The 16,844-nt window shown below is 44.0% G+C and overlaps 1 protein-coding gene across 1 annotated transcript in view; it reads right to left on the bottom strand.

Annotated features, from left to right (window-relative positions):
• The window catches only part of SMCHD1 (structural maintenance of chromosomes flexible hinge domain containing 1), a 2,317,253-nt gene that overhangs the window by 2,157,347 nt on the left and 143,062 nt on the right, over positions 1–16,844 (bottom strand). The window contains exons 4-5 of the mRNA XM_078687460.1: positions 6,433–6,515; positions 6,211–6,341 (exon numbers count right to left, since the gene is read on the bottom strand). Of these exons, the coding sequence (XP_078543586.1) occupies positions 6,211–6,341; positions 6,433–6,515 (214 nt within the window). The remainder of the gene's footprint in view (positions 1–6,210; positions 6,342–6,432; positions 6,516–16,844) is intronic.

Here is a 16,844-nt window from a genome sequence, read left to right as displayed (position 1 = left end):
GGATACTTTAGCGGACATCAAGGTTGAAAATATATTGTGGGGCGGAGACTTCAACATAGCACTAAGGGAGGGACTTGATAGATCCCTGAACACGTTAGAGCCGCACGTAAGGGCGAGAGCGACACTTAGCGAAGCAATAGAAGACCTTAAGATGGTGGACATATGGCGTGTTCGTCACCCTGGGGAGATAGTGGCGACACACATAAACGCTGCACATGCAAGTTGGTCTAGACTGGATTACTGGTTGGCAACACAGGAAGTAACATCATGGGTGACACACATAAAGCATCTTCCACGAACACTGTCTGACCACAGCCCGGTGCTATTGGAGATGGACGTACCGAGATATGCGCCTCCGCCATTTACCTGGAGATTTAATGCAGTAGCCCTACGTGACCCAGTATATACAGACACATTACATAAGGCAATTGTAGACTATTTTGACCTGAACAGCCCCACGACGGAAAGCCCAGGCCTACTATGGGAAGCATTTAAGGCCACAGTGAGAGGGGTGTGTATAAGCACGACCACGGGCATACTACGAGACATTAGGCAGCAATTGAAAACACGCGAGAACGCAATAAGCGTGCTGGAACAAAGATATGCGCAAACAAGGGATGTGACGGTGCTGGGGGAAATACAGGTCCTCCTTACTGAACACCGACAATTTGCTGCTGATGAGCTGCAATATATACACAAGCGTAGCACAGCCAGGAGATACGGTGAGGCGGGCCGCCCAGGTAGGGCTCTGGCTGAGAAGATATGTAATGGGCATGCACCGCAACACATCACTGCTATCAAAACCCGAGCGGGACACGTAACACATGACATGCGAGGGATAATGGGGGAATTTATGGACACGTATGGCAAACTGTATGAAGCTCGCCCCTCGCTACAGCGAGAGGAATTAATGCACTACATGGCAGATATAGAACTAGCATGGCTATCCGACGGCCATAGGGAGTGGCTGGCTCGCCCCATTACGGTGGAGGATGTAGTGAACACCATCAAGCGTCTGCCGAATGGCAAAGCACCAGGGCCGGATGGCTTTACAATAGAATTTTATAAAGCATTCGCAGACCTACTAGCCCCACACTTAGTGAGACTATATGGAGAGGCGCATGAAGCGCAAACACTCCCAGCATCCATGAGAGAAGCCTTACTGATAGCACTACTTAAACCGGGCAAAGGGGAAGAATACTGCGACTCATACCGTCCGCTATCCCTCATAAATGTGGATACCAAAATCATAGCCAGCCTGCTGGCGGATAGATTAAAACCACTCATGCCACTATTAATACGTCCCGATCAATCGGGATTCATCCCGGAAAGGTCGACGACACATAACACGCGTACGTTATTCGCACTGGCTCACTATCTGGCGCCTGAAGTTAAGGCTGTGGCTGTCCTGTTAGATGCGGCTAAAGCGTTCGACACGATAGATTGGCCTTTCTTACACGCAGTATTGATAAGTATGGGTTTTCCTCCGATCTTCACGGGTTGGATATCGATGCTCTACACAAATCTCACAGCACGCATTAGAGTGAACAAACATATATCGAAACCAATAGAAATATGTTGTGGTACTAGGCAGGGATGTCCGCTCTCCCCAATGCTTTTTGCTCTAGTGCTGGAACCCCTGGCCTGCAAAATTAGACAGCACCACCACTACTCGGCCATACAACTACCGACACGCCCGATCCATATCTCACTATATGCGGATGATATGGTGCTTTATGTTAAAAACCCAGAACTGCACCTAAACCGGCTACTGCGTGAATATATAAAATTTGGTCAACACTCAGGGCTCCAGATCAACTGGACTAAATCCCTCATACTGGCGTTAACAGACGGCACACACCCAACGGCCGTGGATTATCCACTTGAATGGCAGGAAGAACCGACCAAATACTTAGGAGTGTGGTTTCACAGAGACCCTGAACTTGTCATCCGGACTAATTACGGAAGAGCGATCTCGACATTGAATGACAAGATCACGAGGTGGAATAGGCTGCCACTGTCGCTAGCAGACAGAGTGGCAATAGTGAAAATGGTAATCCTCCCCAAATTCTTATACTTGTTTAATAATATCCCGATTAAACCACCAGCTGAGGTTTTCCGTAATATTAAAAAATTAACACTAAGTCTGATTTGGGCTGGGAAGCAAGCGAGACTGGAATTGCAAGCGATGACACTACCTTACGCTAAAGGGGGCTTCAAAGTACCAGATCTCTATCTATATTACTTATGCGCGCAAGCGCAATTTGCGCATTACTGGTACCATGAGATTCCGTTCCTGCCCCATGTGGCGGTGGAGGCAGGAGACGCTGACCCGATTCCCTTAACCAGCATTATGACGCACAAACGTAGCAAACTACACGAACGTGACATAAACCCAGTGAACACTACCACGGATGCATGGCGACGAATGGGAAAAGTGGCAAAGCGACTCCCACTCTATGCGCCTGCTCTCCCCCTAGCTCATCACCCGGAGTTGTCAGTCACGCAAGAACAGGTTGGGATGGAACTACTGAGGAATGTGGGCATAGTCACGATGGGAGATTTGTATGTAGAAGGGACATACCAAACACTAGACAAATTGGATTACATTAGCAACAGTACATTATTGTTTACTTTCAACTACTATAGATTACAGAGAGCGATCAAAGAGCACTTTCCCGCATTTCCGGAGGAGCCTCAGGCACTATCTCCCTTACAACTGCTTCTCACAACGCCGAACGCCTCTCACCTAGTGTCACGACTCTACACGAGCATACAGACTGACATTGGGGGGAACACTGACAAAATGAAAGGGAAATGGAGCAATGTCTTGGGCGGGGACCTGTCAGAGGAGGAATGGGAAACTGCATGCCTACTGACTGGCATGCTGCCAGCGAATGGGAACCTGAGGATTATACATTACAAATACATACATCAAATGTACCACACACCACAAAGGCTCCACAAATGCGGGTTAAGGGACGATTCCAAATGTGTGCGGTGTAAACTTGACGATGCGGACTTCCTGCATTTGGCATGGAGCTGTGGCCCTGTGGCTGATTACTGGGCGCAGGTAACACGGGCACTAAATGAAATGTTAGGGACATCACTGGACTGCGAAGCCAAGCTCTGCCTGTTAGGCATAGTACCACAATTGCGAGCAACAAGGCGAAAGTTCTGTGTAGTAGCACTCTTGATGGCAAAAAGGAGGGTCTCGATGCACTGGAACAGTAAGGCGGGGCCGAAGTTGAAAAGTTGGCTGGAAGACTTAACGTACTGTTGTGACACACTGGCCACATATGAGGAGGAGTTGCCGGTAAACTCACGACCCAAGGACTACTGGGTATATTTGCGTAACTACCTACTGAAGCACACGCCGACATGACCACTGCAGAGTGCACAATATTGATGCGAGACGGAATGTATAATGATGAGTTACACATACTACAAGTAGGTGAGGAAGAATGTAGAGACACAGTGTTTAAAGTTCTGAAATTACTTGTTGTTTTATTTCAGGTTTAGGAAAATATTTTCAAATATAAAATGTAAGAACATGCTCATGCCCAGTATGCAATTCTGTGTAATGTTATCAATGCTTTTCCAAGACATGCCGCCGGTCCTATCGATGTCGGCTGAAGGGCTGTGTACAAATATCAACGTATAATATACATTGCAACACTAAGAGGCCGGCCTAATAAGGTTGTAGGCGCAGACTTGTATACTACTTCTGTGATGTATACCATGAACATCTTACAACAATAAATAAATAAAAAAAAAAAAATAACAAGTGTTGTTTGACCAGTCCGCTAATGCTGTACTGACTCTCCCTAAGAACGCATCTGGTTCAGTATTTGGAGCATAAATGCATCCTAATAGTACATGTAGTTAATCAAGCTTGCCTCATATCAGTGCCTATCTGCCTTCTGCATCTATGCGCTGCTCTAGCATCTCAAGTGGAACCCCAGTCCTAAACCAAACCGCTGCCCCCCCCTTGCAAATGCAGAATATGTATTATGGTAAAATTGTTCCCTCCATTTCTTACTGAGTTTACAGGCTTCCGCGGCGTTGAGATGTGTTAGGTGGTGGTGCCATACGGGTTGTAATTACTTCTGGTAGTATTTCTCCCTTGTAGTCTGCTATCTGGCTGTGTTGGTTTAGAGTGAAAGTGTGCACCCAATAGAACCCCTAACAACATACGTCCCAAAACGAGGTCAAACCTCAGAAATGTATGCGACCAAACAAATGCTTTCAAGGGCAACAGTAATACAACAGTACATGCATTTGAGGGGGTGGTGATCACTTGACCCACTACGATTATCTTTATCTTCCTGCTGCCTTTACAGCTGTGTCTCTTGCTGGGAGGGGCCCCTGGGCGTGTGGCCACCCCACCAAACCCCGTAGTAGTACATCATTCTTAGCCAGTAAAATTCAGTACATGCATTCACGTTAACTGTGTTCTGCAATATAGCCCGACTCCCTCCTCTAGGATCATTAGTGTTCGTACCTGGTGTCTGTATAGGATGAGTTCAGACCTTTAAATACCTGCAGGGGGTTTGCACGTTTAGTCTGCATGGAGGCATACAGGTCAGCATATTATTTCTTGAGCTGTTTGCGGAGTTATTGATGGGAAGAGTGCGAGGCTTCTATCACAGTTTTTGTGCTTTGCTCTGTCTGAAGACATATCTCCTCTACTGCGGGCGTCAGGGTTTCTCAACGCAGCCACTGGTTGGAGGGCTGCCCGCCTGCTCTCTACTTTCTGCTTCAGGGTGAGCAGAGACTCTTCATCCTGTTGTGGGCGCTTTGTGCGGCACGGTCTGCTTCTTTTGCGAAGGGCATTATGCGTCCAGAGCCGTCTATGCTCCGATTGCGAGGTTCAGGAATGTAATCTCGATCCAGGACAATGCTGTTTCCACTTCATCAAAAAAATAGTTTTTTCGTTCATGAAAAACTTTGAGACGTGCCGGAAAGAGAAGAGCATACTTCAAGTTGAGCTGTTGTAGGTGCTTTTTGACACCCTGGTATGATGCCCTTTGCTGTTGTAAATGCAGGGTATAATCTGGGAACAGCGCGTTTCTGGAATTTTCATATAGTATCGGTGCATGTTTTCGCGCTTTCTGGAGTAGAGTGTCTTTATCTTTGTAATTAAGAATCTTAGTTACAGTTGGTCTCTTCAGTGGCCCCTGTGTTCGGGACCCCATGGGGACTCTCTGTGCCCTTCCGACACTAACATATCAGTCAAGCCCTCTGCAGCCACCTCCATGCGTAACCATTGCTAAATGAATTGTGTGGGGTTATTCCCTTCACTATTCTCTGGCATGCCTTGTATCAAACGTTATTTCTCTTAGCTCGTCCCTCTGCATCTTCTTCTCGATTTTGTAGTCCTTCTACTTGTTGTTGGAGTTTAGTGACCATCTCCGTTTGTTCTTTGTGCCAGGGTGTGATATCAGATAGCGCCATTGAGTACAGACTGAAAGTTTCAGTTAGTTTCTTGTGATCAGCTCTTTGTAGATGAATATCAATGGTGAGGGTGCCCAGCTGTTGCTCCAACACTATCCAGGATTCCCTGATTTCTCTCAGCATAATGTCCAGCTTATCAGGAAGTGGGGTGTCCAGAGTTGGGGCCACCTGTTCATTCTCAACTAAGAGAGGGAAGCTATAGGCAGGTTTGGTTAGCAGGAACGGCCCGAGCACAGGCCTATTCATGCGCGGTGCCATCCTACGCCTGCAGCACATCCGACCCAGCAGTCCTCGTTCCGGCAAGCTCCTGTCGGGTCGAGTCCAGCCTCTTCCACGTTAGTGGGACCCACCACAGGCATGCATGCCCTTGATATAGCAACATGGTTGACGACAAGTATAGGAATGAATGGCCGGTTTAAAGTAAGGGGTTTGATGAGATCAGCAGCACCAGCCCGGAAGCTGCAAGGCTATGCCTCTGTCATCTCTTGCAGATTGCCATGCCCCTCCCCCAAATGTTCTATACTAAAGACATTCAGCTTAACCCCTTCCATGCTCATGACGAGCTGAGCTCGTCATGAGTTGCGCCGCTCGCATGCTCATGACGAGGTAACGCGGTAAATCGAAAAAAGCCGCACAGCGCAAAAATGACCCAGCACGCATGCGGTTAAATACTACCAGCTGGCAGAGTCACTGAAAATACGACACAAAGCCCACAGAAGCCGGAGGCAAGACAACATATCATCGGCTTCTCACCTGTCAAAGGAACATCTGCTTGTGAACTTGGATAGCCTATACACAGCCCAGTTGTTTAGTTGTTTAGAGGTCATTCCACTTCCGTTGTCCAGAACTACAACAGCTGGCTTCCCTAGAGTCTCGTCAAATATCTATTGAAAAGAAATTCAGAAAGCAATATTTTAAATTCAATTAGTAAAAAAAGAAGAACAGGGCAGAGAAATAGGTTAAAGTTCAACGTACCAGTCTTATCTGTATGTTACGTATGTCTGTATTCTTAGCGGTAGCTGACAACGAATTGTCAATCAATTCAGCCAGAGCAAATGCTGTTGCAAGGGCGAAAAAGACATTTGATAGTTATGTAGAGAAGCACAGTTCTAAAATAAAACTGCACACGTTTGGCACACACAAGCAGCTGGAGTTAAAATACAAAAACATGGTAGATTGTGCATTTTGCTTATCGCAGCTTCTTAGAATTTTCATTTGCTGTGGCTCATGTCAACTAATATACCAGTAACGAATTACTAAGAAAAGCAGAAACTTGTGATGCATCAATAAAACACGCAGTTATTTAAAAAAAATACAAAAAACAGTATAAAAAATGTAATTCATAGATGACGGCAAGTAACCCATATCACAGACATTCAACTAAATGAGTTGGTGCTCACAGGGTATTTGAGAAAATGAACAAGTTACTTACCTTTGGTAACGATGTATCTGTAAGAAACATGTTAGTTATAGATTCCTTACCTTAGAATTAAACTCAGGCGTCAGACTGGATCCGGAGAATTTTCGTCAGCAGTACCCCTGAGCGTTGGCAGGTGGCGTTGGTCGACTCCGCGTTCATCATTGGCGTTGTCGTCACCGGGATGACGTCGCAGTAGCTATATAGATGCCGCCCTTGCATGCTGATGTCAGTTCTGTACACGACTTTCCACGCCAGAAGCACAGAGCCATGCAAGACACGGGCCATTGGTGCACAAAACTAGGGCCCTGAAAGGAAGTCCTTGACCCTAGAAGTCAGTTCACAGAACGGGGAGGAAGGGTGGAGCGGTAAGGAATCTATAACTAACCTATGTTTGGTGAACGTGTGCAGCAATGCCCAGGTAGCTGCCTGACAAGATGTCATTAAGGGGGACTCCTCGTCCCAAAGCAGTGGTAGCTGCCGTCACCCTGGTGGAATGGGCATGCAGTCCCACTGGAGGCTTCTTCTTTGCCAAAGAATAGCCAGCTTTGATGCACAGAACGACCCACCAGGAAATGGTCAATTTGTGCATGGCCCGACCTTTCTTAGCGCCCACGTAACCAACAAAGAGCTGGTCATCCACCCGGAATTGTTTGGTGCGATCCAAGCAGAAGGAAAGCACCTGTTTTGGATCCAGCTGGTGGAGCCCCTCTTCCTCTATTGAAGCATGTGGAGGCGGAAAGAAGGTGGGCAAAGTGATGGTTTGGCCAATGTAGAAAGAAGTAACCACCTTGGGAAGAAAGGAAGGTCTAGTTCTGAGGACGACCTTGTTCGGATGAACAGCCAGAAAGGGAGGCTTGGAAGACAGTTTGCAGCTCACTCAACCTGCGCGCAGAGGTGATGGCCACCAGAAAGGCAGTTCTCAAAGTTAGAAGCCTGAGAGGACAGTTATGTAGTGGCTCAAAGGGAGGGCACATAAGATATGTAAGAACCAAGTTCAAGTCCCAATGAGCCATTACGAAAGGAACAGGAGGAAAAAGGTGAGTGATGCCCAAAAGGAAACTATTTACAACAGAGGACTTGAAAAGAGAAGGCTGATCGGGAATCCTAAGGAAGGCTGCAATGGCCGAAAGATAGCCTTTGAGGGTGCCCAGAGCAGAGCCCTGCTGGGCCAAAGAAAGAAGGAACAAGAGTACTTCAGAAAGAGGGGCAGAAAGGGGATCCACAGCCTTTGCTGTGCACCATGCCACAAATTTGTTCCATCTGCAGGCGTATATGGTCTTAGTGGAGGGATGCCTGGCTGCCACGATAACATCACAGACTTCGGGAGGAAGGTCGAAAGCTGTCAACTATCGCCAAACAATATCCACGCAAGGAGGTGGAGGCTGGACAGGTTCGGGTGAAGGAGCGTCCCCTGCTGCTGCGACAGACGATCCTCCCGAAGAGGCAGTCTGATCGAAGGATCAATGGTCATGTGCAATAGCTCGGGATATCAGACTCTGGGTGCCCAATCTGATGGTCACAAGGATGACTTGGGCCCCGTCGCGCTCGATCTTCTTCAGCACTCTGGGCAGAAGTGGTATAGGCGGAAAGGCGTAGAGAAGACCGCAACTCCACTCGTGACTAAAAGCGTCGCCTAGCGAATGCCGCCGTGGAAATTCCAAAGCGCAGAATTGCTGACATAGCACGTTCTCTTCTGTGGCGAATAGATCTAACCAAGGCTCTCCCCACTGCTGAAAAGAGACCTTGTGCCACCTCCGAGTGAAGACGCCATTCGTGATTCATCATGCACCTGCACCTGAGTTCGTCCGCCCTGGCGTTCAGCTAACCTGCCAGGTGTTGAACCACCAGGGAAATGCCCTGAAGTACCAGCCATGTCCAGAGATGACAGCCTCTTGACATAGGGTCCACGACCTCAACCCAAACTGACGAAGCTGGACAGGGGTCGCTCCGGGTCCGAGGAAGTAAGTGAAGCCCGGAGTCGGACTACTTTGGGTCAGGGTCGCACCCCAGACAGAAGAGGCACACGCAGAGGGGATCTATCACCGACATCAGTCGGCTACAGGAACTGCAAGCCTTGAAGCCGGGCATCCCTCGTGCACCAGGAGTAGATGGACTCGAAAAACGATGACGACAAAAGTCGAGGAAAAAGTCAGTCAAAAAGTGACTGGAGGTACTGCTCCCTCCATATCTGCGCTTGCTGGCACAAAAAAAGAAAGAACTGAAGTCAGCGCGCGAGGGCCGCGTCTATGTAGCTACTGCGCCGTCATCCCGACGACCACGACGAACGCGGAGTAGACCGAAGCCACCTTCCGACACGCAGGGGTACTGCTGATGAAAATTCTCCGGATCCAGTCTGACGCCTGGGGGTAATTCTAAGGTAAGGAATATATAACTAACATATGTTTCTTTCAGATAGTGAAAGGAGAAGAGAATCAAAAATAGCGATCATTTAAAAAATATATATCTTAGTCCGTAATTCAAGTATTTATTAAGATTTGGAACTCATATGAGGTCCACATAAAAGTGCATACAAATTGATACAAGAAAGAATTAAATATAACCAACTCATTCCACAAACAGCAAACGGGATAAAGTGGCAAGGCATATCCTAAGAAATACAAAAATGTACGAGGAGCAGTAACAATCAACAAGTTCGAGTACAGAATAAAATCCAGAATTCATCCTCAGCAGAATGTTCGGTTTTAGCAGCAAAAAAGGAATTACAAAGCATACCCTAACCTGCGCATAAAACAATTCAATAGCAGCAGTACATGTGCAGAAACGCAATCCAGAATCTCACTTTGGCTGAGTTTTTAACTTAGCAGCAGAACAAAAGATGGAAAATGAACACAGCATCTCCCTCTTGTGCAAACAGCAGCAGAAAACTGCAATTAAAATATACATAAACTCCTTAAAATAATTATAAGGTTTTATACACACTGCTTCATTTTTTGGACAAAATAGAAAATGGCGGGCTGAAGCTACATTTTTAACACCATTTTGTAAGAACATTGGCCGTAGCCAACAACGGCGGCTCGAGGCCAATGCTAGACATGCAAATAAGACATGATCCAGGGTCTGAGCACTCAGTTTGTAAAGGTTGCAGGTTTTTACATTTCTCAGATTTGGGGACCAGTTTGCTGTTAGATTGTTTAAAGGTAGAAGATTCATATATCTTAGTCTACAAAACAGGCAAACGACCCAGAGGAAAGCACCAAACATACTGATTAAAAACAAGACTATAATTCAATATTCTACTACAAAGCAAATTTCATTGGTGGGAAGAGAAAAGGTTTTAGACAAGAGGGTGATGGAGAAAGCAAGGGTAGCAAGGAGGTTGGTGGAAACGAAAGATACAGCCTACACACTGACAGATTGTTAGGTTGAGTCTAAGCAGGGCACATGTGTAGTCTGGAAGGCATGCTGTGTTCAGTATGTGGGCTTTCATTCCGCCCATCATAGCCCATTAGTTAAAGTGCGTGTCATTTGGAAAAGCTTGTTTCTGTATGGTTTCCAGCCTTCTCCTGTTTAGTTCCCTCTATTGGAATATTGGCCTATTAAAGATATCCTTTTCTCTGGAGTGTTTTTTCTTTTGTGTTCATGCACTTTTTTTGTGTTTTGTTGCACAGTACATGCTTTCTCATGGATCAGCACGACTCCCACTTCATGGACGCCACGCCGCGCTTTATGTTTTACAGACGCTCGCTCTCCTCCCTCTGCATGAGTTTCCCTGGATCAGCGCAGCACACGCTTCATGGATGCCATGCTTTAACTTTTATATCCGTCATGTTTGAGTGCATCAGGAGCGGTGTCCACATTTAGATTTGTACACTGTAAAATAGAGGATACCAACAGCAGATCAATACACGACCACAAAAGTTGCCTTATTTGCAGCCTACACTTTTACAGACTCCACGCTTCAACTTTGAGCATGGGCCCTCATAGGGAGCCCACGCCCTTTTCCATTGTTTATGCACAGCATGGCAGCCACCGCTTCGGCATGGACCCACGCCACTTTATTTATACACTTCATCAAAAGGCATTGACCGGATTTACATATTAAGCAGAGGCTAGGTGGCAGTGGGGATTTCATCAATCCCGGGGGAAGGTGCAGGCAGCAGCGGCAATAGCAGGCATTGTGTTCTTCAGCTCACCATGGACGCCACCAACAGACAGGTTCTCAGTAAGTACTGCAGCGCTTGGGCCTGTTCGCATTCGCCAGAGACGCCATACCTGCAGGTTGTGGATATGTAACTTATGAGCTCTGCTGTTTTGCAGATGGCGTGGAGGTGGAGACCACAGTTACAATTTTTTAAAGCTTAATACTGTGTTTGCGTGGCTCTGCCAAGAGTTTATTAATTCAGACTTCTGCTTCCTCTGGAGAAAGGAATGTTACATTAAAAGATACCACTTGGTTTATCTTATGCTTCCTAGGAAACGGGAACTGATGTCAGCCCACTTTAGGCCTGTGTCCTGTTTTGAAAATTCGAACACCCAGCCTGAACCTCATACTCTTCCTCAATGCGAATATAATTGTTGGCCTCCCCTTCTGACACCAAACTGTTCTGCCTAATGAAAATGTTGAAAATCTGACTACTTTCTACCCCCTCACAGATGCTGGCTTATACCTATATCTAGAGAATGGCATTGCCCTAGACACTTCTCCTCACCGTCCCCAGAATTGAACTCCCCATCTGGGCCATGTGGGGGAGAGTGCCTGGTTTGCAATAGTAGTCTGCAGAACAGCAGAATGGACCTTCAACCATTGATACTAAATCACACTTATTGACTGATATCCTGCAGTCTGGCCCTGCTGTATCAGAACCCTTGGTGCCTTTTCAAGAGTGCCTATCAGACATCATGATGGCAACAAAGACTACACCAAGTTTGTGCCTCCCAGTTAGTCGTCCAGTAGCTAACAGACATAGGCCTGTCACCGGAAACATGGCCTGCTTGAGGTGATCTTAGATAATGTGATGTACTTGTAGTAGGTGAGCCTCCAAGAGTATCCTCTGAGTAATCTGTACTGTTGGCGGGACTGACAGGCTGGTGAAAGTGAACCTAAGGTACAGGCATTCAGTAGCTCTCTTTAGGGTCTCTAAATCAGACTCAGCCTTTTCCATGAAAAAAAAAGAATTCATAAGGACTGTCTGAGCACCAAAGGAGACTACAGTTGAGCAATGCAACAGTAGGGAAAGCGTTTGATTTTGGAGGGATAAAATGTACTATTCTCAAACTAGTCAGGGCAACAGCAGGGAAAGTGCTGGATTACGGAGGGGTGAAATTTACTATTCCCACTCCAGTTAGCGCAAGAGTAGGGAAAGTGTTGAATTGCAAAGAGGTTAATTTAACAATTTCAACTGCAGTCCAAAAAAGAGATGGGAAAGAACTTCAATTAAAAAACATTACATCACAAACACATATATTTATTTTTAATTTGTTATTATTTACTTTTTAAATGGTCATTTTTATACTGGTGATACATAATAACCTCATACATGTTGATTAGGTACAACACAACCATTCAAAGCAGATACACATTCAAGCTGTGGGATGCAATACAGGATGCTAGGCATGCTTATAAACATCAAACGGTTGTACATCAGGAACAAGGCTTTCACTACCATCATCTTGTGATCTTACAGACAAGCAGGCCATTGGTGATATATACAGTGCACAAACTACGTTTGACATTAACAGAGTCCCCCACCATCAACTCCTTCCGTCTCCCCCGTCTCCTTCCCCACTAGAAAGGTCTGGTATGGACTCCACTAGTTCTTAGGGAGACCCTGTGGTGGAAGCAGTTCACTGTATACATCTGACTGCATGCTGTATTTGGACCCCTACCCCACCGCATCGCCACACTACGTTTCGCTAGCAACAGGCCAAAGCCACTAGTCTCCTAACTGACTTAACACATTACATAAAAGGGACACCATAAATGTAGACAAAATATTAAACATTAAATTAAAAGAAGAAATTAACAAAAATATATGTAATAAATGGAAAACAACATCAATTTACCCAATTCATATTCAATAAAATAATTATCAGTAGTAAATCATGGTATTTCAATTATTAATTAAAATCCCAGCATATACACCCTTATAACCCTAGCAGCCCACATCTAAAATATGACTAAAAAAATACATATTCCATAACTTACATATTTAAAATGAATTAAATAATAACAATTTATAACTGACAATTATTACTTAAATAACTTCCTGGTCTAAACCCCTAAAAATCTAGCAGGCCACAACTAAAATATAATTAAAACAAATAAGTATTCGATAATTTAAATATTTAAAATGAATCAATCAATCTAGTATTTGTAAAGTGCATCTGTCGCTCCAAATGGAGCATCCTGGTGCTGAGTGGCAATTAAAATGAAGTTCATAGCGGTTAGAGCATAAATGTACCAAGGAAAGGTCCCTTTATAAGAGAGAAGCACAAGGAGTCGGGGACTGTAAAGATTCAAGTTTGCAGTTGTTTCTTAAAGAGAGGTTCTGAATCAATGAGACTAAGATGCCTGGAAAGCAGATTCCATGCTCTGCTCCTCAGGACGACAAGAGATTTGCCAACTTTTGTCTTTTATCTAAAGGTAGGAGGTTTAAACCAAATTGCTGAAGACTGAGGGTGCTAGCGGTGATGTAAGGCGTGAAGCTGGAGGCCAAATATTTTGGACCTGATACTCTAAAGTCTCAAACAATTCCCTTTATGTATTGGCAACCAGTGAAGAACTTTAAGAGCTGCTGAGGCCGAACAGCGGCGAAGCAATTTCAGTACAAGGCGAGCAGCTGCATGTTGCACTGTCTGCAGCTTCCATAGCAATTTTGGAGGCACCTGCATATAGGCTATTTAATTAGTCTAATCTTGACATAATTAATGCAACGGCCACTGTCTTTCTCGTGGAGCATTTGAGAAAAATCAATGAATTATTTTAAAAGATTTTATCAGTTTGAAGCTAATCCCTGCCACTGCAAGTGCTTGAGGGCAGAAAGAGAGAGAAGCATTAAATTTCACACTAACGTTTTCTTACCAGCTAAACACTGTTGGGGGTCAAGGGGCAGCCTCTAGTCACCATAGTGCCGGGTCAAAAGGGTTTGATTTTCCTACTAGCATCATCACTGTTTTATCTGTATTACATTTGAGGTGGTTAGCTTGCATCCACCAAATGATGTCAGTTAGCCAAAGCTTGAAGTTGTGATCCGAATCCGTCGATTCTTTGTCTAGGACTAAAATCAACTGTGTCATCAGCATATGAAGTTGTTTCGATTTCAAAGGATGATATCAACAAGCTGAGTGGAGCCATATAGATTTTAAATAATACAGGGCTAAGAGATGGGCCCTGCAGTACGCCTAAAGTGATGGTTCGTTCCATTGTTCGATATGGTCGCAGTGTTACAGTTTTCCTATGGTCAGCAAGGAAGCATTTCAACCAGACCATGGCAAGATGGGATATGCTACAACTTTTTATGTGCTGTCACAGTATGTCATGTGAGATGGTGTTGAATGGGGTTAATAGGTCCAATAGTACTGGCACTGCATTTGTCTCAAAGTCCAGAGTTAGTTTTAAGGTATCTGCAATTTCCAACAGCGCTGACTCAGTCCAATGTTTAGGACAGAAGCCCAACTGTCCGAGGTGCAGAATGTTAGCCTCTTCCAGAAAATTAGTCAGTTGGGTATTAACCAATTTTTCAACAATTTTACGAAGGGTAGGATGTGGAGAGATAGTACGCAGGTTGGAGAAGGTAGAGGGATCTGCAACCTGTTTCTTCTGTAGTGAATTGACCGCTGCAAGTTTCCAGTCTGCAGGGACTTCTGCTGTGGCTACTGAAGAGTTTATGATTTTATTGATCACTGGATTAACAATGTCCACAATGGAATGGAGAACGATAAGGGGGGAGGGGCGTCAAAAGGAGAGCCTGATTTAACTATAGAATTGTTTGTCGGGACTGATCTAGGCTGACGCAATGGGAACCTTGGAGGGCGGGTCCTACATGCGAGTGATCCAACTCTAGATCTAAAGTCGATGTAGGAGTTGTACTAAACTTTCTTTGAATGTTCTGAATTCTTTCTTCTAAAAAGGAAGACATCCGAATACATAAGGTCTGAGAAGGGGAGATATCTTTATTTAGGACTTTAGGAAGCAGAAAGGAATCGACAATTGTAGATATGGATATTTGTTCTTGTTGAGCTTCGGTTATCGGCTTAGAAAAATAGGCCTTTTTGTGTGACTTTTACTGCGAATTGTAGTATTTAAGGGACAGTCTTAATAGGAACAAAAATACAATTAAATTACTTTACTACTAATAATTAATTTACCAACTTCCCATCCTATACCCCAACAAACCAAGCATCCTGCAACTAAAATATTAGTACAGTAAAAAAATATTCCATATTTTGCATAACTAAGTAATTAATTAAAAAGGATTAATAAATTATTAAATAACTTCTTACCGTAGACCCCCACAAACCTAGCAGCTCACAACTAAAATATAAGTAAAATAAATATGTATCCCATAGAATACACATTTAAAATGAATTAACCAACAAATAATCATTAATTATTTAACTTCCCACCCTTTACCCCTGCAAACCTCACAGCCTAATAACGAAAATAAATGAATATTTCATAATTTACATAAATATCAATCCTAATTAAATACCGTTAAATAATGAAATAAAAAATTCTTTATCACTTAAAATTACAATCCCTATGTAAAAAAGCCTTTATACAAATAGTAACACATTAAATCAATAAATCAATTAAGAAACATTAAAATAATTTCAAAAACGATATTTTTAACCACTATAATATTGAAAACCATATTAACATCGATATTATTTATACCAATATTGCTTACCTCTTTGTCAATTATATTTGTGCATCTCAATATGTGTGTCTCACAATATTTATTATCTTATATTTCTGCCTCCCGATGTTTTTAAAATCTAGATTTGGACCAAACACTTTTTTCCTGTTATCGGGCAATTGAGTTGCTAATCTCCTTCCGCCATCTGTCGTATCGGGATCTTTGATGAGGATGGTTTACGTTATACCTATCTCTACTTCAGTTATCCCAAAATAGGTGCTGAAAAGCAATGAGTAGTTTATTATACTACCTGGAGTTGTGAAGCCATTTTTGTTTTATTTAGCCTACCAACTTGATATATTGTGGTATTTGTTACTACGTTAAGGCAGAGGGGAGCCTAAATAGTACTCGTGAAAGTTGGCATGGGGCGGTTCAGTTAGATAGGATTTCTACTTGATTCATGTTGGTGTGTCATGCTATCCTGGTTCTTTGCCACTCAAATGCTTGGTGCAAATTATGAAGGATGACCCAGTCACTTTTTTGCATTTTCTTTTTATAGGAATATATAGAGAAAAGTTTGATAGTATTTTGTTGAGTTTCCAGAAGAAAGGTTGTGGAAATGGTATTGGGATCATAATAATGCAGTATAGGATTTTTGATGTGAGCATGCCACTAATAGTTTCCAGTCTACCCCCCATGATCGATTCAGCCTCGACTATGTTAGATTTCAGGGTTGACTATGTTAAAGTTCTTTTCCGGAAGTTTTCTAATATTTAGGTTTTTATTTTGTTTGACGTGGTGATATGGAGCTTTCCAACGGCATTCCTTTGTAGTGGATATGATTGCTGTTCCAGTTAAATTGTGAGTTTGTAATGTGCGTTTCTTGCACAGGTTAGACAGCGGATGTACTTCTGTTTTTATCTTGATTTGATTCGTAACTAGACATCATGGAATGTACTTAAATTGCTCCTATCAGGTTGGAAATTGAGCTTTCTGGGAGATGAACAAGGATAAACATATGCTGCTATTTTCCATTTGTTTCTTTTGTCTTTTCCTGTGGATGGCTTGTATCATTTTTTATTTTGATTACAGAGAGAGGCTCCAGATCTAGATTGAAGGTAATTGGAGATAAGATGCATCCTTGTCTT

The sequence above is a fragment of the Lissotriton helveticus genome, chromosome 4_1 (assembly GCF_964261635.1).
Source record: "Lissotriton helveticus chromosome 4_1, aLisHel1.1, whole genome shotgun sequence".
NCBI classification, from domain to species: domain Eukaryota; kingdom Metazoa; phylum Chordata; class Amphibia; order Caudata; family Salamandridae; genus Lissotriton; species Lissotriton helveticus.
Note: the sequence above shows the minus strand (reverse complement) of the source record. Positions and strands in the feature narration are given on the sequence as shown.